The following is a 23842-nucleotide window of genomic DNA, read 5'->3' on the forward strand; positions in this document are numbered from 1 at the left end:
AGTCTCTACAGAAGGCAGAACCAAGGCTGTGTTCCAAGACCCCAGGCCTGCAAACTGCCTGGAAGGGCAGAGAACAAGGAGCTGAGATATGGGGGTGGGGACGTGAGTGGAATCTTCAGGAACTGAGGTGGTTTCTTGGAGAATGTAGCATCAAAAAAGGGCTTTCCCCAGCTGCACCCGTCGTTCTGTGACTTTGGGCCGTTTCTGAACCTCTCAGACTGTTTCTCATCTGTGAATGGGGTCATGATAGTGGGGCTGGATAGAGAGCATTTAGCAGTCACTGGCCTACAGCAAGCAGTCAGTAAATGTTAGCTGTTGTTACTGTATCATTCAAAACCCCAGGGACTCATGCATCTCTACCCAGCAAACACCAAATTAGTATCACACGTTTAGCACTAGGATCCCAGAAGTGTAATTTTAAGCTTTTTTTTCTGTCATCCCTATATTCTCTATATGGCCTTACATGTAGGTATTTGTTGAATGGAAAATAAACTTTGTGAAGATTCCACTAGCTGAGCTTTGTTGCAAATGGAAAATTTGAATTACTTGGTTTAAAAAAAAGTGATCACAGTCCAGAATCTGAAAGGATGGAGGAGGTCAAGCAGTTTGAAGTATGCTTCTGCTGCCAGGAAGCCTAGAGAAGCAAATTTGGGTGAAAACACTATCCTGCACAATTCTGGCAGTTTGAAGTTACCTAATCCCAGGAGGAATAGAGTAAGTACTTTCTTCAGAGTCAGTACATCAAGCTGGATTTCTTTTAATCTGGATAGTCAGGTTCCAATAGCTTTGGCAAACATGTATCCATCTCACTCAATCCTGATGAGCTAAGGAGTATGGCCTAATGATCAGAAACACAGGTGGCTGGAGTTTGAACCCCTCTTACCTACACCTCAGGTTCTCTTGTTACTCCTAGCCTAATTCCTGCTGTTAGAGTTACTTAGTATTTGGCTGTTCTAATAACTATAAAGCCGACTAGGGTCTGGAGGAAACAGAAATGCCAGACTTCAATAGGGAATCAGTGATTTGCTTTAAGGTCCATTTTTGCCATTTATTAATTCTGTGATCTCAAGCAAATAACCTTCTCTCCCACTTTCCCATTGCTGTGTCTCCATCTGCAAAGGAGAAAAGAGCCAGATTTGATGACCAACTTTTGCTTTCACTTTTGAAATTCTGTCATTTAACCAGCCTACTGTGGGAAATTGGCCCCCATTCTCTGAAACCTGGGATCATTGTGGTTTCTAGTACAGAAATCTTATATATTGCTATTTGTGTAATCACCTAAGTGAAGCAGATACCCTACAGATTTACATTAACAATAGCCTGATTATTTTTGTTGCTTTGTTAAAATTAAAAAGGATGAAACGAGAAAAAAAAAATCTACGAGTGAGCTCCATAATTTATCCACCAAGATATTTTGATTTGAATAATGCATTTAAGTACCCAAAACACAATCATACCCAGGGTAACATGTTATATATAAGGTAATAGTTGAGAAGAAAATCAGGAAATACAAATTTGTTACTGCAAGCAATTTTAATACAAAAGTGTGTCTTGTTTTTAAACAGTTCATTGGTAGAGCTTCAGTTTCTGCCTCAATTAAAACCAATTGAGATAATCACACAGCAACATGGTCGGAGCTGAAGAACAGCAGCTAAAAAATAGGAGCCCCAGATAGCCCCTCTTCATGGTCACTTGGTCAGTTGACTTTATTACTCACAAAAAAAGACGGAAGCAAACGGGACTTGTTAACAGGTGTGCTGGTGAACTCCTTTAAAGGACGAGCAAGTGTTTATGTCCATATTTTCAGAATAGGCTCGTGGAATTCATTCCTCAGTTTGTGGGAAGTTGATCGACCATTTAAATAAATAGCAAAAATGCAGATAAACAAATCTGTAATTCATAGTGCCACCAAGGAGTCTCCCCTTGCCAAGGGCTTGGGTCCTGGTGAGCACAGGAGTTATTGGTGGCAGGGCTGGATAGGAAGTTACAAACCAGGACTCTTAAAAACCCCAATGTTCTGACGTCTTCTCAACAGTCATTTACCCCTGAATTCTAGCAGCTATTTGTCCTTTAAACACCCAGTACTGAGATAGTATTTAAAGTATTGCAATGAACTCCTTTTGCTGATCATGTGCAAACATTACCTAGAGGAGGTTCCCTCTCTTCAGCTAAAATCACACAGCATTAAAAACATTGGAAAAAGCAATTAGAAGTGCCCTCCCCTCAGTTCTTGCTAGTTGAGGTGTCTGTGATTTACAAAAAAAGAGTTCCTTAAACACTGCAGGATTCTTATTATTTTTTTTAATATAATTTATCTTGCTGAGACAGCAAGTCGAGTTTATAAAGAAGATGCATTTAGGAATAATCCTAAAAGATAAAGCAGGTTTACAACCCTGCACCGCGCAGAAACCCTATTTAGAGGCTTTTTTTTTTTTTAATACACATTCTCATCTTGACCTTCTCACTTGTTTTTTTTTTTTTTTTTTTTTTTTTTTCAAATATTTCATTTCTGGGCCCCATCCATTACAGGGTTACCAGGAGGCAAATTTTATCTACATAAATATTCACATGAAAATAGTAACTTACAAAAAGAAAAAAAAAATAAGGCAGCTTCATAACACAATTATTCTTTTACACTTTTAACAATATAACTTCTCCTGTTCAGAATAAATATACAGCCAATGTACGGAGCAGGCTTCAAAGTGGATAGAGGCTTGGGGGTGCTTGTACAGTGTTATCGCTTGGGACCCGGAGTCCTGGGGGAGGCAGTGGTGGTCTTCTTAGACATGGTCGGGATTTTGGAAGGCTTGTTTAGCCCTCTCCTGGAGTTGCCCTGGCCCCCTGCGGCACTGCTCTCCGAAGTGTCTGAACAAGCAGACTGTGTCTCTAAAAGGTCAAAGTCAGAGGCATCGCTTCCTCGCCGGCTACTGGCCCGACTCCCGGCCCGACTCCCGGCCCGACTCCCAGGGCGACTGGCTGACTTTTTAGGGTCTGGAATTCGAGAATAAAGCAGCAGACTTAATAGAGACAACATGGCGGGGCAGCAAGAACAAGTGACCAGAGGTCAGGGCTCTGATTCTAATACCACCCGATACGCTGTGTGACCCTGGGCAAATCAGAGCCTTTCTGGACCACTTGTATCTCATCTACACAGCAGTGGCTTGAAACCTTTCCTGCCTCTGTGAGAAGCTTGCCTCCTGAGGATTAGAAGCTTCGCTCAGCAGCTCAGTGACCTCTTGTGCCCACAGAATGGTGCCAAGCAGGGCTGCTCAGTCACCTGGGCACAGAGAGAGCCTGCTAGAAGGAGTAGGGGTCGAGGACAGGCAAAAAAAAGAGTGCCAGAAAGGAGGCCAATTCCTAGGCTCCCATGAGGAACATCAATGGGTGAACAGATGTGATCTTCCCTGACTTTCTCAGCTTGCCAGCAGCTATGATAAATAGAGTGTGTTGCAAAAATTACTAGCAAACTGCCAGTCCCAACATTGAGGAAGGCCCACTTCAGGAAGCCCCTCCTGCCTTTTACATTCTCTCAAATGTGATCATTTTTGATCAAGAACAGGGGGCCTGGCTTTAGCCGTGGAAGTATCTACTCTTAGAAGTCATGGCTGCAGTTAGTAGCTATAGCAGCAGGAGGGAAAGAAAGAACAGCAGAAAGTCTACGGGTCTCTCTGGACATCACACCTACGTGCTGCTCTCATTATTTGCTCTGTGAAGAGCAGGGAAGTATTGCCCAGAGGCTGTAGTTCCCCAATTCTCAGCCTGGCCAAGCCCCCTCCTCTTCACCCCAACACGCATGCACATGCGACGGGGGCAGGTACTTACCTGCCCGATTCGTTTTGGCACCTGTGGAGGCTGGGGAAGAGCTATTGCTAGTATCACCAGCAAGGGATGTTCGACTAGAGTGAAAAGTTGGTGTTGGTCGTTTCAATTTGCTGCCTGTTGATGGAATAACCTTAAAAAAAAAAAAGTTTAAAAAGGTCATATTTACTAGGTATAATTTTTGAAATTCAATTTTAAAAGGTCTACTTAAGCCTCCTTATATCTAATCGATTGAAAAGCAAATTAAAAGTCCAGGAAAACAAAGATGTATTTTGAAAGTGTCCTAGGTCACGTATTTTAATAATTTTACCCCGTAAGAGGCTTATGTTCCAATTTAAAATTTCACAATGTCTTCTAAACTTCTAACTAGAAATTTACTGACAAATTCTATGTTACTGACAAATCTACAAGAAATGGAAAAAAAATCCAAATAATCCCAAGTGTCAAAGTGATGGGGTTAAAAATTTGAAAGATGGGTTTCTAGCCCTAAATATTTAGTATGGAGATGCAAAGATCACTCCAACCTCTCTTACTAGATGCATGTAGGAACTTCAGTCAAGCCAAAATTTTTCTGTTTTCCTCCCTGGAAAAAATGCAGATGACCACACTCCCTTTGTTCAGCCCACCGGGAACCCTGGCCTCCTCCTCCCTGTTCCCCCCATCCTGTATCTTATCTGCACAGCCCACTCCCTTCTTTCCTTCAGGCCACGTCGCTGGAGTGGCCTATCAGAGAGGTCCTGCCTTGGTACTCAAGTACTACCTCATCTTCTCCCCTGCTTCAGGTTTTGGCACAGCAAGTGTCAGCACCCGACAGAGGCCAGCTACCCTCGTTCTGAGGTCTTGCCTGCTCAAGTGTAAGCTCTGTAAGAACAGGGACTTTGTTTTGTTCGCTGTCCCATCCTCAGCACCTAAGGGAGTGTCTGGCACAGAGGAGGGGCTCAATAAAAACTTGCTGAATGAATAAATCCTGTGTAGAAGCACTTCCTAATGGAAAAATTATTTCCAAATGGAAGGAGATACATGTTATTACTGCTACCGGGAGGAGCAACATTTCCCTTTTGAGTGTATTTTATTTTTAAATAGTAGCAGACTTAATTTGGAGAAAGAATATTTTAAGTCTGTTCTAAATACCCACATCCCAAGATACTGTTCTAATCTTTTTTTGATATCAATTGTGTAAACTGTTTTCCAGGACCTTTAAGATGTTCATACAAATGCAAAGAGTAAAAAGCAACCTATTTCACTGTGTTTCCTGTACTTCTTTAATTTAGAAAGGAAAAGCAGAAGCGGCAGAAAGTGATTAACATTCACGCACAAAGCCTCCTGGCCCACGCCGGAGGAAGAGCACCAGTTTCAGAAGCTACCGCTTGTGAGTGCTGCCGCCGGGAGGACCACAGCCCCGAGACCCTGGGCCGGGAGTCCATGTCAGGGCGCAGCCTGTGCAACACCCACAGGTAAGGAAAGATGAAACCTCGAAATGAACAAAACAAAAGATAAAACAAAAAGGCTGGTCTATTAGAATCCTGTGAGTGTTTTGTACTTCATAATTAAAACATTTAAAATTTTGGAACTTTTGAGACTTTCATGAAACTGGAGCCATTAAAGAAGAAGAAGAGCAAGATAAGCAGGTTGAATCTTGGGGTTTTGGTGGAAGTGGGTCCCCAGATCATGTTCTAAACCAGGCAGATTTCTGAACTGGAGGTTTAGCTTGGAGCGGATGAATCCCAAAGCAGCAGCCCATTCACACGCATTGGCTTCCTACATTTCCCGATTTCTCGGGCTGAAGCTTTGCATGATTGAAGGCAATGCTATCTTTTGAGGCACAAGAATCAGTATGTCCCAGCTGGAGCTAGAATGCATATTTTCAGACAAGCCACTGGCCCATGTTTTGTGTCTGAAACACTGCTCTTCCAAAAATGTTTTGGGCATCTTAATGGCTGCACTCCAACATGCTTAACTGCCAGGGAGTGTATCTGGATCAAGGCTTCAGACACCTGAGTGACTAGGCCAAGAAATTCAGAAGTTAAAATCGGAGCCTCAGAGCAGTGTCCACTGATACTGGGCTTGGCTGAAGTAGGCAGCACCCATGCCTCAGACCAATCTGGCGATACCAACCACCCTGGGGATGTGGCTCAAGGCAGGGGACGCCAGCCACTCTTCTGTTCTAAGCAAAGATAGAACACTGCTGAACATGCACCACAGTTGAATTTCAAGTGTTCATAACTCGTCTGTGTATCTCATGTTTGGAGACTCCAAGAGGCCCGAATTTTAGAAATGTCCATAAATAACAGATCACCAGGAATGACCACTGTTTATCACCCTGGAAAACACATCGTTTTAAAGACTGTCAGCAAGTTGTTAAACAGTCCGGTTTTAGGCATCTCTTATTCATCTCCAATTTTGGTGAGCCCGAGTTAGAAACCCCTGAAAAACACTTGGCTAGACGAATCAGCTGTGAGAGCAAGCACCAGAGATGGAAAAAGAGCATGGACTCGTGTCAGGAAGAGTAGCTGATAAGGTCCGGGCATTAGCGAGGGCCTCGTCTTGACTGTGCCCTTAGTCAGCAAAACCATACTCTACCTCGGGGCTGGGCAGCTGGAAGTCAGGATAATGGCTGTCCCTGACAGGGGTGCCCGCTTTACTGTTTACCAACCAGGGTTTGTCATAACAGCGAGAGGACTGAAGTGGAGTCTGCGAAACGGAAATCCAAAGGGAAGGATGGGAACAATTGAAAATGGAACAGAAAGGAAGCAAATTGGGAACACGAAAAAATAAATAGAAGACACTGAATTTTAAAGAAACAGAAAACAAAACAAAACGTGCATCAGTTCAACAGGATACAAGGGACCAGGCAGAAAGGCAACAGCATTCCTCATAAGTAACTCATCAAAACCAACAAAGTGTATCCGTTAGCTTCAGCTGCACAGATAACGCCTGGATTTCCAAAATTAGTAACTCTGGATGTAAAATAGTGGAAAAAAAGGGTTTCTGACTTAACGACCTGAGTTCATATTTTAATAAATGTCTTAAAGGTCCTGTTTTCTAATGGGGCCTAGAAAGGCTGGTCTAAGTAAAGCTTGGTCTGTAGGTCCTCACATTCCTCTCCTTGCTGGAGGTGTTCAGAGGCTATGCTCAACAACAACCATCTGAAATACGGGAATGAGGAAGAAGGCCATGAAGAGAGGTCGGTGCGTACCTTGGTTCCACTGGCTGGGGTGGCTGGAGACGACGGCATGGACGTACAGCTGTGGTTGCTCTGACTAGCACTGGAGCTGGAGCGGGTAGGGGAAGCAGCCCGGGAAGATGGTTTGGACCTTCGACCCCGCGATCGGAAAGGAGTCATTCCCTGGGATGCTCCCTCAGGTAGGATGAATTTCTCTCTAAGTTCAATGTTGGTTCTACCTCGTGCTAAACAGGAACAAACACACAACATGCAATGTCAGTTAATCTTTTTTTTTTTTTTTTAAAGTGTATCTTCGATGGTCACACAGCTGCTTGACCCCATGATAACAGCTGGATAGGCTACAGGTTTAGTGCCATCTGTGGATTCTGTTGAAGTCGAGGTAAATTCATGATGTCAGTCTGTCATGACTCTTACCCATGGCTGACAAGGAACTCATCAGCCCCTTGGTTTGCCACGATAAAGAACTTTATATACAGAATGCCCTCCCACCATCCACTGGGGTAAGCACACTGTAACCAGTCACAGAAAGCCAATGCAGCAGTGCACAAACTTCTGACCGTAAATCAAAACCCCTCTTTTCTCTCTCATAGTACATGTGTACTTTTTGCTCAGGTTTTGCAGGATACATGGTAACTAATTAGTGGAGAAAAACAGATCACCAGAATCAACATTATCCAGACTCTTCTTTCTATTTGAGTTCAGTTCATAATAATCCTAAGGGAAGGGGTCCAGGAGCTCAGTATAGTCAAAAGACCAGAATAAAATCATTGAGAAGTAAACATGTGGGAGGAGAGAGAGAAAGATCAAGACCATGCACAAACCTTGCCAGTGAGAAACGGTTAAGTCAAAAACTGAAAGCAACAAGACGCTGAAGGGACAATGGAAAGTAGGAGGAACGTTGGGGTGGAAGCAATCCGGAAACTGCTCTGAAGGCAACAGGTGTTGTCCCATGGCTTTCTGGAGCTGGGAGACCAGAACTTAAAATCTGGATTTGGTCAGAAGATTCTAAGGATGGCCAGCATAAATGTTATATGTGAAAGACACTACAAATTTAAAAGAAACCATTCCTCTGGAATATGTCCTTAGATTACCTCTCACCAAAAGGTGTTCTTCTGCAATAAGTTCCTACCTCCTCATCCATCCTACACTGTTTACTTTTTAGACCATGCTAGATAGACCTGAACACGCAGGGTTGCTGGTGAAACTTGGGAAAAGGGAATCATTATATACAAAATGTTTGTCATCCTTTTCTATGTAAGATTTTTCTTACTCTGGCGAAGAACCACGACTTCAGCAGGTCTGGGGTTTCTGTGCCCACCCCCGCTTCTGCCCAACCCTGCATGTCCTCAAGGGAGCTGAGTACTCTTGGTAGACTCAGATTTTAAATCAGGTTGCACAGGTGTCCGTCCAAGCAGTGTTGTTCCAAATTCCTAAATCAAATTCTTCTCAGTATACTATGCTGACATAACACACCCAAGGATCAGGTTAAAAGGGCTGATGTGGATATCACAACCTGAGTGACAATCCAGGCTCAGCTACCAACCAGGTCTTCCTGCTCTGGGCCTCAGTTTCCTCAGGCTGATCCCAAATGATATAGTCTGTGAACGCTAAGCTGTTTCCTTTCTCCTCAGGCCCCAACAGAATGCACCCCTCAAGGCTCATTCCTTGGCCCTGGATTCTCTACTCATCCAGTTTCTGGACGTCAGTGCTTTCTTCTGTGTCTACACTAATGATACTCCAAGAGAATTTCCTTCAGCCCTAACACAGGTACTTTCAGTAATACTTTCCATCACTAGTAACTGTGGATTCAGGACTTACGTGTTGTGTTTGCTAACGTGCCCAGGCTAACAGTGGGCACACAGGAAAAGCGCTAAGTTAACAGTGATGAATGGAAATCATGGCTCAGCTGAGAACTGCCTGTGACCCTGAGCCATACAAAACTTCAGACATGTGGTTTAAACCTAGTAAACATTTAACAGTTTACCTCTGCACCAACTCTCCCAAACAACAACAGAGTGATACAAGAGGAAGACTCTGAAATGCCATCTCAGATGAGGGCCATGGCATTTAAAATGACATACTGACATCACGTTCCCCATGCACTGCACCATTTATAGTGTGATCACGTGCAGTAGGGCACCTGTCAGTCACAGACAAAGGAACTAAATAAAGCAGTCACAGAGGCGGAGGTTGAGGCCGAGGAGAACCGAGGACGGGCTGGGACTGGAAGTGACAGCTCCCACCTGGGCTCTCTATCCCAGCCCCAGCTCTTCTTAGTCTCACCTACACTACCGGTTCTCTGCCCGTTCCCCACCCTACTCAGGCTCCCATCCCCACTACACTACCTAAATCACTCTGGCAAGTTCTTACTGGTAACTTTGAACTGTACAAAGGTTGAAATATATGGAAAAGTACAAAGAGTAAAAATTCCTTAATCTGACAACCTAAGGGACATACGATGCTGTGACAAACTACTTGTAAAAGGTTTTTATGCAGGGGATCCCTGGGTGGCTCAGTGGTTTAGCACCTGCCTTTGGCCCAGGGTGCGATCCTGGAGTCCTGGGATCAAGTCCCACATCGGGCTCCCGGCATGGAGCCTGCTTCTCCCTCCTCCTGTGTCTCTGCCTCTCAATCTCTCTCTGTGTCTATCATAAATAAATAAATAAATAAATAAATAAATAAATAAATAAATAAATAAATAAATCTTTAAAAAAAAGGTTTTTATGCATATCAGCGATGATTTCCTTAAAATAAATTTCTGTAAGTGGATTTTCTGGGAAAAAAGGATGCACACAAGATGTCTGATATTTATCAACTGATCCCCCAAATTTTATACCAATGAACAGTGTCCAAAATAACGTAGGAGTATACTGAATTTACTTCACTTTTGCTAATGCTCTCTGTATTATTAAGAGTATGTGTGCACATACTTACATGTACAGGTAAAAATCTAGTGATTTGACAAGTAAATATACCTCTCTGCTGCTGTAATTTGTACATGGGGGGATAACTGTTCTCTTCTTGAAACACTCTCTTCCCTGGACTTCTAGGACACCTGGTTTCTTGCTTCTCCTCCTTCCTGCCCATTCTTAGACATTGATGTTCCTCTGTCTGCAGTCCTGTTCTTTTAGACTTTGAACCATGTGGTGATAAGTTCACCCATCTGACTTTATTGCTGTCATACAGTCATGCCTGATTCCAAATGTATCCCCCCTGTAGACCAGTGCCTGCATGTCAGAATCTTATAACCAACGACTGATTAGACATGATCAGAGCCAGAAACTGGGAAATCAACACAGGTCCCTTCCTCCCGATGACAGGAGTTCTAGAGTTAGAGTTTTTTCTACTGATTGTATCTTCTAAAGCTTCTCGAACCCTCAGTGTATTTCTATACCCCCTGTACTCCCTTACCCTTATGTAATTCATGGAGCATCTCCTCCACCCTGGATGGCTGTAACAGGCTTCTAACTGGTCTCATTTCTCATCCCATCCCCAAAAATGGAATTTTTTTTTTAAAGATTTTATTTATTTATTCATGAGAGACATAGAGAGGCAGAGACACAGGCAAAGGGTAAAGCAGGCTTCATGCAGGGAGCCCGATGTGGGACTTGATCCCGGGACTCCAGGATCATGCCCTGGGCCGAAGGCAGGTGCCAAACCGCTGAGCCACCCAGGGATCCCCCAAAACGGAATTTCTAAATAAAAACCTGAGAACTCTGAATGGCCCCAAATCCTGCCCTCGTTTTCCACTTTTTATAGCAGTTTCCCAAACTAAGGTTTCTGAGGGGGTTCCTACATAAAGAGTTCTTTTTGTAGGAACACTTTCCCTTTTTGGGAGAGCCCCAATGCAATCAGCATTTTGTAAGCTCTGGGACATCCTATAGTAAAGAAACCTGCTTAGTTTTAACCCAGTGTCTTCCAAAAACATTTGGCCATGATTTTTTGAGGATCACATCTTAGAGGCCAGGCTCTGAAGGCAACCATTTCAGTTTTTCAACACCAGAGGCCACCATTTTCTAAGGGACTCAGGTTGGCCACAGTGATGTTGGCTGGAACAGGACACCTAGTTACAACTGAGTTCTAAGCCACTGTTTAATGGGCACAGAGTTTCAATTTTACAAGATGAAAAGAGCTCTGTGGATGTGTGATGGTAGCACAACCACTTAACTGAACACTTCAAAATGGTTAAGATGGTAACTTTTATGTATATTTTACCATAATAAGAAAAAAGAAAAAGAATCCGTTCTCAGCCAGATAGTCTTTCAAATCTTCATAAATGGAAGTTTTCTAAATCTTCACTTATTTGGGAAAACTAATTTGTCTAACGCTCAAAAACTACGCTCAGGTAAAGGTAGACCTATTCCTTAGGCATTATTTTCATCAACATCCAAAACATCATGATCTCCTTTGCCATGGATGGATTCATAAACTGAAATCTCCAATTTTGGCAGTGTCACGAACCTACTGAGTTGAATATTTTCACTTTACGCATGTGGCTAGAGCAATGTGCAGTTTGAGCTACCTCTCACCTTTTTAAATAGCCATGTGGAAGGAGACAACAAATGATCGTGCACGTCAGATTATACTGTCATCGATTATGTTCTCTATGGTCCAGAGAGCCAAGGAAATGCAATATGAACGAATACAGAATCTACCCCAAGTGGTGCTTCTAGAAGCCACATGAATCCTCTCAGAATCCTAGATAGCTTCAGGGAACCTTTCTTTTTGTGATGTTCACGCCCTCCCCAGTCACTTCTTACCTCTGCCCCAGCCCTTAAAGGTTCAACTCCTAGCACAACTTATTTGATTAGAAATACTCATCCTGTCACTGGTAGAGGTATGATATCTAAGACTGCTGGGAAGTACTGAACTTTGCCATTAGGGCAATCAAGAGGATTGCTGAGTGCTAGGAGGGCACAGAGGCAAGCCTTACCTTGTTTGCTCCCAGGGCTGCCGAAAAGGCTACTATGTTCCACAGAAAATAGGTTACTAGATGGCCCTCCCAAACTTTCTGGGGGTTCCAGTTTTTAGCTTTTAACATAAGGACAAAGCAAGCAGTGTTCCCCCCTTGGCCATCAGCATAAAGTTACTGTAAATAGAGCAAGTATAGCAGGCAGCAAACAGGCATCCAGATTCCAAAATGTCACATGCGGTATCTCTTCTGTTTATTTGTTTAGTCCAATCATACAGAACAGAAAAAAATAAAACCTTACTAATAAATTTGCAAAGGAATAATGTTGTTTTACTGAGTTATGGTTAAAATCTTATCTATTGCTCCTGCTTCTGATATAAAACAGTAGAAGAAGACTTTTATATCAAGGAAATTAGTTTGCAATATAGTAACTTCTAAAACTGATTAAACCCTTTCAAGTTTTGATCAGAACAGGTGCTTTTAAAATTTACTATTATAAACTAATGAAAATTACTCTTGTGTACTGGAGTAAATGCAGAATGACATTCAAAATAGAAGCTATTCATGGGCATATCTGAATTCATATGCGAACCGCACCCTTTAGCTCTAAACACTTCAAAATAGGACTATAAATCACTTCCAAAGAAGTCATATAACTGTACCGTAAACATTTCTGCTAGGTTTATAAATATGCCTTACCAACTTAATTATGGTGGCTGAACCAGCAGTCCACACACAGAAAGGGGTGTGGCACATATGTCAGCCTCGGAGACACACGGCACCTTGATCAGGAGCACATACTTTAGAGCCACACTGTCTTGGATTGGAATCCTATCTCTGCTATTTATGAGTTGTCTGTCTCAGGTAGGTAGTTGAACTTTTCTATGCTTTATCTCCTATTCTGTAAAATGGAGGCAATGCCAGAATCTATACCTCGCAGAAGTGTAAATGTGTTCTTATTCATAAATTGCTTGTAACAGCCTGTGACACCTAAAAAGTTATCTAAGTATTTGTTAAATACATAGAAACTCTGACGAATTCCACCGGTATGGTTCCAACAGAAGCGTTCTATGCTGTCACCTTGTAATAGTCAGAAAAGCTATGGCCTGGCTATTTCAAAGCATTCATAAAGGCAGCAGATCCCACAGAGCCAAGAGGTGCTACAGGTGAAGAAGCAAAGCCATTCTCAACGGGCTGGGGTGTGGGTAAGGGGGACAAAGCTTAAAAGCCAACCTATGGGAGACTGACTGGAAATCGAAGAGCTGGAATCAGAGCGCTTTATTTTACTCCCAGGATGGTGAACTAGAATAAAAAAAAAAAAATAAAGAAACACAAAGAGACAGCAGGAAACGCAGAAACTGGTCAAGAAAGACAAACTGGCAGACAGTGGAGGAACCTCCTATGAACCCACATGCAGCTTGGCTAACAGGAAAAAGGAAAGGACGCAGTCGAAGAGGATTTAGCCACCAGAACTTGACCACCTTGCCTTGCAGCAGCCCTCACATACCTGTAGCTGTAGTTGCCAGTCTTCATATTCAATTCCCTCTCTTCTTCTGCCTTTTGGCTGGCATGCCTGCCCTTTCATGTTTAGCACCATCTTGCTTCGGTGATCAACTATCTTAGAAGCGTCTGGGCTCACTGCTAGATATTCTTTATCCCCTCTCCCAGCCAAGGGAGATCCCCCCCACCGTCCTTCCCTGCATGGGACGGGCCCAACACCCTCCCCGAGTTTCTGACATAGGAGTTACAGGCAGAGGGACACTGTGTTCCTGGAGCACACTAACCAGGAACCTCAAAGGCTTCATTAGGCTCCTTTCCAGGCTACTGTTAACTGAACACCTTTCAACCTGGAACATTTGAAGACACCAATACATCCTAACGCTTGTTACTATATCCCTCTAAACCTGTCTCCCTCTACAGCATCAAGCTCTCCTGCTTTCTCTTCCTGGTCGACTCAGGCACCCCCAAGTTCTAATCTGTGCTGGCAGAGCACTATCTAGGCAGCTTAACACAATAAAACCCAAATGGAGCCACTACTGACACTTTGTGAAAGCATGAAAGGTTAGTGGCAAGGGCGCAATTCATGCTCAGGAAGGTTCCTTACCTCGGCAGGGGTCATTTTTCACTAAAAATTCATCCAGGGCCATCCATCCTCCACCAACTCGGACCATCACGGTGCTGCGCAGGATGCGGACCAGCCGCAGCTGCTGGGAGTCCCCGAACTGTGGGTCCAAGGGAGAGTGATGAGCAAGTGTGCCTTAAAGCAGGCCAAGGCCTTCTTCCCAGAGCAGACTGTATTCAGACAAGACAAATGACAATCTGACAGTTTGGGAAGAATTTTAACTCCCCAACTTATACATTTTTTCAAAAAATAATTTAAAATATGTAAAAGCTGGGATATTGAGGTAAAGACCAGTGTCAATAGTCTTTCCACTGGGACAAAATTAACTTTTGGTGGTCACGCCCCTGCCCCTGCACCAAAGTGGGGAGGGCAGAGGACAAATGTTAGCTCACCTTCATCCTTTTAAATATTCTGCCCAAATTAAAACCTAGTAGTACAATTGTTACATTAGCTTTCATAAAAGGTAGATGTGAACTTCTGAATACAGTGTGCTCAAAAGGTAAATGGAGAACAGCAAATACTATTTCAAGTCTTAAACCCTTGCAGGCATCATTATTATTAAAAGCTTAGAAGGAAATTTGATTTTCCACACAAGGTTTTCAGAAATAAGCCCTTGGTATTCTCTAATTGTGATGTCACCAAGCAGAAAAGTTTCTTCAGCTGAGCAAATGACTATGGCATTTAGACTAAAATTTAGTTGAAAAAATTAAAATTTAATTTACAATGCTGATTATAAATAGTATTCAACAATCATTTTGGGATATTAAGACAAGCATGACTTTCTGATATTTATTTTTTCCTTTTTCCTTAACATCCCTACTTCTCAGCCCTGTTCACATCTGGAGTTTCCTATTGCATAAATTACCCTCTCCCTAAAATAAGGTCAAGAGGCAACAAAAGGGAATCATGTGGAGATCCCAGAATACAAAATCAAACATTTGGTTGGAAAAGTAGCATTCCTAAAATTATTTAATTCAAGGAGAAAATTGCAGTTGGGGAGAGGAGTAAAGGGACTTATCAGTTCATTAAGATTTCTAAAGTTATAAAGGAGAACCATAACTTTGAAACAAGGCACAAAAATTGAAAATGCCAGAAAAGATATTTAAGAAGGACACATAACCAACCTCCCTCAAAATTAGTGTGTCTATGGTTAATTCTCTGTATTACCCTGCATTGGCTCAAGTGCACTATTTATATAGGCAGCAAGGTGACTGAAAATAACACCAGCCCCCTCCCCCAATCCTTTACTTAGAAAATGAAAATAGTCTTAACATCTCTTATCTCCCACTGTTAAGATTTTATACAGGGTGACCACAGCAACAGCATGGTGTAGTATAAAAAGCACTGGAGTGGGTGCCCAGAGATGTGAGGGAATAAACGTCCTGTCCCGGGAAGGAAGCTGCCCTTTGGCCCCTGAGGGCCCCTCCAAGAACAGTGACAGCCTGAGTCACTAGCCAGGGTTCTCTCTGGATCATTGAGAAGAGGGAGGAAATAAGGGCCTCTACATCCTCCCCAGTGCATCAGGACACGACTCCAAGAAGTACTTTACCCTTATGTTTCTGTGTCCTGTAGTTTATGTCAGCTTTTAGGATTACTCCACTTAACTCATTCTTTTTTTCTCCTTAACTTCTTACTAAGGCTCTTTCTGAAGGATTCTAACTTGTCTCTGCTGTAGGGAAAAGGAGGTGTAAGCCAAGCCAGCAGCCAAAGTGACAAATGGGAGAAGGGGCCACAGCAACTCTAACACCAGGGAGGGACTGTGCAAATCTGACAGAGGTGGGCCATCAGTGAGGCACTGACCCAGAAGTGTCTTGGGGGACCAGGGACTTTGGTTTCCTTCTCTTAACTGGAAATTCCCTTATGGTGACCCGGGCTCTGACGCTAGTGTCAACATGAGTGCCTTCAGGTCTCAGGTGCTTCGTGCACAAAACGGACTTCATGATTCTGTTCCAACATTGGAACTAACTCGTCTGGCCCTCTGCCAGTCAGTGGAGTGGCGGACGAGGATGCAGGTGCCACTTCAGAGGACCCCTGGGCCCCACATGCAGTTATTAGGAAACAGACACAGCTTTGAGGTATGCCTTGGCATACTGATGCAATGATATTTTAAACCAGTTTGGCTGTTCTTGTCTTTTGTCTTTTTCTATCCTCTGTTCTGCCCACTGGCCCAGAATGTTACTAGAGTGAAGGATTATTGCAGTGCCTGGAACTTAACATTGATTGAGGGCCTCAAATCAACTGTTAGTGTTTCTGATTTCACATCCCAAGACAGACTTTACCCATGCAACTTCCTTCCATTTGAAGACACAGGACCCCAGAGCCCTCAAAAAGATCTATTAGGTTAGAATTACCAAGTGGAGTCAAAAGCATTCAATCTCTTCTTGCAAGTCTAATTTGATCCCTTAGATTTTTGGCTGGCTGGACATAATCAGCAAACTTCAGGCTATGACCAAATCATGATTATTACACTATGGTTCTCAGGCACCTTATAATTATAAAATATGATATAAATACATGAGGTATTTGAACAGATTGAGTACTTAAGTAACCCACAAGACTTTTTGATTTCGTGTATGCTATAGAATTCATGTTAACTGTCAAAAGACTCGTGTATAAATCAGAACTGTGCTGTCGGTATTCTGACTTCTAGCACAGAAGTAAGAGACCAGGTTCTTTTTAGAAGTGGGATGGATTGATACCATAACTTCAAAGTCCCCCAAAGGGAGACTGTCTTCAGCCAATCTAAGTTCAAATCGAAAATTTCATCTTTTTAAAAACACATACACACTCTTCTATCCCGCTGCTGCTGCTGTGACAGCTTTACAAGATTAGCTCTGTTAGCAGTTTCTCCACTTGGTAAGACAACCAGATGTGACCCAGGCATGCTTCAGATTGTGTCCTCTCCCCACAGCAAAGAACAGGCAGCATGAGCTACACAGACCATTTCCACCAAGAAGGATATTGCAAGGCACACTGTACCTGATTGCCGAGGAAGAACTACAAACAAAAAGAGTAAAGGACGAAGGAAATGGAAGAAAAAAAAAAGAGAACATTTTGTCAAATTAACACTAAGGAATGAAAATCATGCAATCACGTTACCAGTCTTCAAGCATATTCTTCGAGAGCTCCTGCCACAGGGGCGTGGTTTTACAAATTAATACGACCTAACTCTTCCACTCTACTGATTGCTTTTGTTAATTCATTTCTCTCACAATTTAAAAAAAAACACACACACAAACAAGAAAATAAAAAGCAACAAGCAAGCACAAGATTGCTTAGTTTTATTAACTAAATGCCCTGGGCTGGATCCAAGGCAGACTCACCCAACACTCCTCAGCTATGAGCAGCCCAGGGTGGTTTTGGTGTACTTTGAAGACATTTTGATGTACTAATGGAACCTGGATTTTCCTGTTTCTCACTTGTACAACTTCCTTGTACAATCTGAGCCCTCTTTACCAATCCTAGGTTTTCCTTAGGACTTTAGAGAATCCAGATACACTGCTGAATATTTTTTTAAGTGCTGTTTCAGATTCCTTCTATGCCTTAACCTTAGTCCTAAAAGAAGCTAAAACACAGCATAATTCGTGGTTGAATTATGTCCATAGCATAGCTTTCCAGGGAAGACTATTGAGCCTGGTGTCCCCTTGGTGCATCTGGTGCATCTTGGCTGTTTGTAGCTCAGCTCAGAGCAGACAGGGTATCCCTTAGGACCTTGACAGAGTTCCTCCAGCCCTCTCTGCCCTGGGAGCCAGCCACTCAGGCTCACAATGACCAGCACTCTGGGGGGTATGGGTTCGTTTTCAGATAATTGGCACAGTTGTCACCATTTCCCTAAAGACTTTGGTCAGCAAAAGAGAGGACTTTGAAATGTCTCCAATATTGAAACTCAAGGACAAGCTACTACTAGCTAAATATGGCACTATTTTTCAGATGGAACTATGTAGGGCACTAAGCTTAGCCTAACAGGACACCTGACATTTGGAATCTACAGACATGAGGGCCAGAGAGTGACTACATCTTAAGTTCCACTGACTCTGGTCTGCTCCTCCAAGCACTGGTAGTGGGGAAGGTGGGATCATCTGGTCTGCTGTGTATCAGGTTGCTTTCACCTGTAAGGGCCACATAGGAAGAACCACCACCACCATCACTACCACCACCACAAAGGACCGGTTTTCTCTTCCTTACCCGGTATTTATTCTCTCCAATCTGTTCCACCTGAAACCTTTTTGCACATTTGCACTGAGCCACTTGTCTTGTGACCTATTGGTTGTAAACAACAAAAAAGAAAAGTGTGAAGGATAAAACAAGATTTTCTCTTCAGAGAAACAAAGATTTTTACGTGTAAGCAGAAAGCTATTCATTACATCTCTTTGAACTATATTAGGCTTTTGATATGTGCATTTATTATTTACTCCAAATTAATACATTACACATTTACTTCCAAGTTCCTTCAGAGAAATGTGCTATTATGCATCAAAATAAAATCAAATAAAGCAAATTATGAATAGACTTTAAAATTTCAACCCAGGAACCTTTGTGTCTCCAGAAGTCAGTCTGGGGTGTTCTGGGCCGTACCCAAGACATACCCTGCTAATCTCTCCCTTTATAGGATCAACAGATCCTGGGATCTCCAAGTGTTACTAATGAATTTGCTATTTTCAAGGTGATGGGTGCAATTTCCAGTGTGAAAAAGTCCTTAACTAGGCAGAAAGCTTGGATGGTACACACACCAACTCAAGCAGTACTTCACATTTTACCCCTTAAATGCTGATGTGGGATGCCCAGGATTGAGAGAAGAGTCCTTTCTAAGTAACATGGTGCCTATGAACCAGGATGAGCGTGGTTTGTGAACTCTGGAGGAACCATATAGATGTGACTCATTTGAGTAAGAAGTCATCTAGACTGAGAGAGAGCTCAACAGTCAGAGATCTTCTGCGGTGTCATCCTCCAAGTAGGGATCCCCAAATGGGACTCCAGATAATCCTCTTCTAACAGATAAGTCATGGTGCTGATATGGCCACTACGCCCAACCACTACAGTCAAAAGTATGCTCAAAAAACAGTAATTTAAAAAAAACAAAACAAAACAAAACAAACAGTAATTTCCCATACCTCATCTTCAATTTTATCTGCGTCGGTTGTTGGGCGATAAGCATCCTTGTTGGGATGGAGAGCAGCCACGAATTCATAGTAATCAATGTAGCCATCTCCATCTCGGTCAAAAATGTCAGCGACAGCAGTCATCTCCAACTTGGTGGTAGGGAATTCTGGAGAAAAGTAATTGTATTTGGAACATTAACTAAAGGGCTTACTTGGCTTGTTGGAGGGTATACAAAAACTTCTTGAAAGTAGAAATATTTATATCTTGCTTTTTTTTTCTGAAAAGTAATACATGCCTGTTTAGAAGATGTAATGTTATAAAGACTTTTTTTTTTTAAATACCCAAAGATACAGTACCTAAAGACCACTCACTGTTAAGTTTTTTGGTGTTTTTGCTTTAGACTCCCTCCTTCCCCATGCAATTAAAAAATAAATAAATAAATAAAACAGTATTTCAGATATATCAAAAGATGTAAAATTACAACTACCCATAGACCTACCATCCACCCTAAGCATGCACTTATCCACTCTATCACTGGATACTTCGATGATTTCAGAATAGTGACAATGTGGAGTGGTTGCAGTTTTCCCTATGTTTAGATAATTGCCTTAACAATTAAGGTTAAAGGTTCTTAACAAACTGCTTCCCAAAGGAATTGTGAATATTTACAGCAGCCTGGGTGATTTATTAAAATGTAGATCAGATCTCTCAGGTGAAAACCTCTGGTGGTCTCCTACTGTCGCACTGCCTCTAGAATAAGACGTCAGATATGCTAACTCTTCCAGGCCCTGCCAGAACTGGCTGCTGTTGATCCTTCCAACTTCATCTCTCACCACTCCCCCATGTCATGATGCCCCGTCTTCAATTCCTAGAACATGCCAAGCCCGTGCCCACCTAAGTGCTTTGTACCTGCTATTCCCTTGGCCTCTAACTCTTCCCTCAAATATCAGCTCTGCAGACAGGCCTTCCCTGGCCACTCATGTAAAGCAGCACAGCTGTGAGATGTGCTTTGTGATCCTGGCAATTCACTTAACTACTTTATGCCTCAATTATTTTTCCTGCTAAAAATAAATGAGATCATGTATTTTTTAAGCTGCTATACAGATGTCAGAAACTATTATGAAAACTTTATTTTTTAAAACATCTTACTTAGAACCTCATCATTCATAAAGTTTGGTTCCTTAATCTATACTTCAAACATGTTTTACTTGCCAAAGACCTGTTTTGTTTCTTAATTCCCAGCAAAATGAGGTTCTTCTTTCCATCAAAATGATGAACCAATTTTAGTAATAAGCAATTACATTACTTCTCTTTTAAGACTATTGCTTTGGGGGATCCCTGGGTGGCTCAGCAGTTTCGTGCCTGCCTTTGGCCCAGGGCGCGATCCTGGAGTCCCGGGATCGAGTCCTGCATCGGGCTCCTGGCATGGAGCCTGCTTCTCCCTCTGCCTGTGTCTCTGCCTCTCTCTCTCTCTATGTCTATCATAAATAAATAAAAAAAATAAATCCTAAAAAAAAAAAAAGAAAAGAAAAGACTATTGCTTTGATTTCAGAAAGACTATTTAACCAGAATATCATGGGCTTCCACCAAGTGCAAGGAATCTAGGTGTGATCCATGTTTGGAACTATGAGTGAACTCACTGGATGCCAGAATGCCATCAATAAACTCCTGACGTGTTATCTTCCCATCCTGGTCCTTGTCAATTCGCCGGAAGAAATCCATCACCCGAGATTTTTTGTGATTCATCCATCGCATATACTTTTTCCTCCAGACATCAAAGTCAAAGTTGGCAAATTCCTTCAACTAGACAGAAATTGTAGGTGTCAACAAGACTTATTGTTTTGGGCCTCAAGTGTGCCCAGAGCATACCAAAACTTTCAGACATTCAGTAAAGCCATGCAGGCCTTCTGGAGGGCACCAACAATGATATCCATGTGTTGCCTCTTTGGTGAAGGCACAATCTGGATCCTTCACTTAAAGCCATGATTATTTACATGAGCTGTGGTATAATGAAGCAGTGAGAGAAACAGTAACTGAACGACCACCATGGAAAATACGGAGCAGGCAGAACAAGAATGGATAGAGCCAGCCTTGCTTTCCCTTTGCACTTTTTCAAAGGACCACCTTCTTAGACGTAAGGGAATGGATTCTATCCCAGAAGAGAAGTCCTGAGCACTCCTCACTGATGTGATTTTGAAAAGAACTATGATCACACAGGCCTGTGTTGGAAGGCTCATGTTTCCCATCATTTTCTGAGATGAGATAACTTGAGTTCTGGCTGGAAGCATTAAGGATCCAACCCTGCACGCAAGCATGTTTCTTTGGAATGGCACCAGAGGGGGCAAAGTGCCCATCTGACTTGCATGTGAAGTATGTGACTCTGGCAGACAACAGCAGGCCTGTGCAGTGGGCAAGGCGATGCTTAGCCACTTGGACTATGTTAGTGAGAGAGACTCAGGATGACTGAGATAGCGTAGCAGTTTTCCCCCTGGTCTTTCAAACTCCAAAGTTGGAAGGAATAGGGAAAAAAAAGAAAAAGCCAAAACCCAAAAATGCTTAAAACTCAACTGACCTACAGAGATAACAACAAAAAACACAGAACACTCACTTCCGGGCATAGCTGCTTTGATATGCACAAATAAAAAAAATATGAAAGGTATTAGAGGTTTGTTTTAGAAACTAGGATGGGTAGTACTATATTTTTTAGGTTGGTTAATGATACTTCAAAGTAGAATTTGATTTCATTCTTAGTAAAAACTAGTGGAATACCAAGGCCATAAATATTACATAATTATTTCATAATTGTGTTGCTTATATCTTTACATAGAGGGCCCAATAATGGCCATTACTATGATTAGCTAAGTGCTTGGGAGGTAACTTTGCCAAGTCATGTTCTGGACTTTTGACCACAGCCAGGTGCTAAGGAGGGTCGGGTCACAGGCCAGATCCTCAAATACACTGGCTGGTTGTCTGCTTGCTTTCCACAACTAGGTGCTATGGCCTACCCTGTTGTAAGTGGTCTCCTTGCCCTTGTGCTTTTCTCCTAGGGGGCCTGAGGGATAGAGTACTGGCTCACCCTGGTCTGTTTCTACTTCTAGAGAAGTAGGTCAAGACGCACAGGTCATAATAAGAGGGTCTCACCTCTTCGAGTCGATCCAAGGCGTCATTCAGCTTCCGCTGTCGCTCCAGTGCTAACAGCCACACCTGCTGCCAGCGGGCAGACAGCTGGTTGATCCGTGGGTTTTTTGCTTCGGACTGTGAAAGGACTGGCATAGGAGGTGGTGTGGGCTGACTCAAGGACTTCCCTGAAAAGAAAAATAACTACGAGATTAGAAAAGCTGGTTTTGTCACTTCACAAAGAGAAAGTGCCATATGTGTTAACTCAGGACACCTTTAAAATGGTATCCAAGCAGTAAATGTGAAAAGAAACATGGGATGTGATAATATTTAGGTATTCAGCACACTAATGTCAAAATACTGCTCCTCCTCCCAGCCAACTGGTATTCATCTCTTATCTTCAATTCATTTTGTCCTTAGTGAACTGAGGAAATGTCAACTCAACCAGAACAGCAATGGCTCTACAAGAGCTGATTTATGTCATAATTAAATTAGTGCAAACCAAATGCAAACAGCTAGCTGATGACCAAAACAATAGAAAAGCCACTGCAAAACAATCTACTTGACCACTTCAAAATTTTATGCAAGCCCAAGAAAATGGAATATAGTTTTACTATGTGTCTGTGTAATAAAAGTGAGTTTCAAAAAAATATTTTAGTTCAAATCCAATATAGTTTTTGAAAACCAAAAAGAAGGTTTTTGTTTTGAAGCAGGGTCCACAACCAACACGGGGCTTCAATTTACAACTCTGAGATTAAGGGCTGCAAGCTCTACCGACTGAGCCAGCCAGGCACCCCCAAAGAAGTTTTTTGACAGGGATTTGGAAAGTGCTCATCTTCAAATAACAGGAGTGAAACACCCGAACACTGGAGGCTAGAAACATACTGCTGCCACTGCGAGATTTCTCGATGAAAGGTGTGTGAGCAGGCTCTATATTTTTCCTTTTGTATGTCTTCGTGACCCGGTCTACATCAGGCTGTTTGCGAGTCATCTCCTCCATAAACGTCTGCCAAACACAAACAACAGGGAACAGAGTTAAGTGTTTTCTTGGACTAATAATTAGGCAACTTCTTACAAAGCCCAAGCTCATGACAGAACAGATGCCTTTGAACACTGTCTCACACCTTTTAAGAAAAACAGTTAAGCAAGGTACTTCATCAGGTGCTAGAAACCTGAAGGGATCAAACAGGGCTTCTGATTCCAAGGAGCTCACAGCTGAGTGAGGAAAACCAGGAAGTCAGTGCAATGAATGCCACCCAGGATTCCAAAGGCAGACCAGGGTTCCAAGGACAGCTGCCTGGAGACTGGGGCCTGAGTGGAGTAGTGAGGGAGGAAGAACTGGACAAAGACTGGGTGGAAGGCAGTCCCAGGAGAAGGCATGGCACAGAGATCCAGGGAGCTTGACAGTGTAGTGAACTAGGGCTCTGGGGATTGCTGGCCAAGCCCAAGATGCAATTCGAAGAGCAGCAGGAGGAGTAGGTAGGAGAAAGATCCATTAAGGCTTTGTGTTAGGCTAAGGTATTGGGATTTTATTTGGAGAGCAATGGTGGGCAACTGAACGATTCTGATCCAGAGAAGAGACCTGATA

The 23842-nt window shown here is 42.7% G+C and overlaps 1 protein-coding gene across 9 annotated transcripts in view; it reads right to left on the bottom strand.

Annotated features, from left to right (window-relative positions):
* Nucleotides 1–2286: 2286 nt before the first annotated feature.
* The window catches only part of MACF1 (microtubule actin crosslinking factor 1), a 341743-nt gene continuing 320187 nt past the window's right edge, over nucleotides 2287–23842 (bottom strand). For 7 of the 9 annotated variants that reach the window (XM_055342059.1, XM_055342057.1, XM_055342064.1 and 4 more), the window contains 11 exons: nucleotides 23140–23260; nucleotides 22279–22442; nucleotides 20778–20940; nucleotides 19149–19303; nucleotides 18223–18297; nucleotides 17017–17034; nucleotides 14020–14137; nucleotides 7016–7227; nucleotides 6400–6510; nucleotides 3823–3952; nucleotides 2287–2991 (listed from right to left, as the gene is read on the bottom strand). In XM_055342059.1, coding sequence (XP_055198034.1) covers nucleotides 2735–2991; nucleotides 3823–3952; nucleotides 6400–6510; nucleotides 7016–7227; nucleotides 14020–14137; nucleotides 17017–17034; nucleotides 18223–18297; nucleotides 19149–19303; nucleotides 20778–20940; nucleotides 22279–22442; nucleotides 23140–23260 — 1524 coding nt within the window. In that variant the 3' untranslated portion in view covers nucleotides 2287–2734. The remainder of the gene's footprint in view (nucleotides 2992–3822; nucleotides 3953–6399; nucleotides 6511–7015; nucleotides 7228–14019; nucleotides 14138–17016; nucleotides 17035–18222; nucleotides 18298–19148; nucleotides 19304–20777; nucleotides 20941–22278; nucleotides 22443–23139; nucleotides 23261–23842) is intronic. The other 2 variants (XM_055342058.1, XM_055342065.1) reach the window with 2 other exon arrangements.

This window comes from Nyctereutes procyonoides, unplaced genomic scaffold (genome assembly GCF_905146905.1).
Source record: "Nyctereutes procyonoides isolate TBG_1078 unplaced genomic scaffold, NYPRO_anot_genome, whole genome shotgun sequence".
In the NCBI taxonomy this organism is placed as follows: Eukaryota; Metazoa; Chordata; class Mammalia; order Carnivora; family Canidae; genus Nyctereutes; species Nyctereutes procyonoides.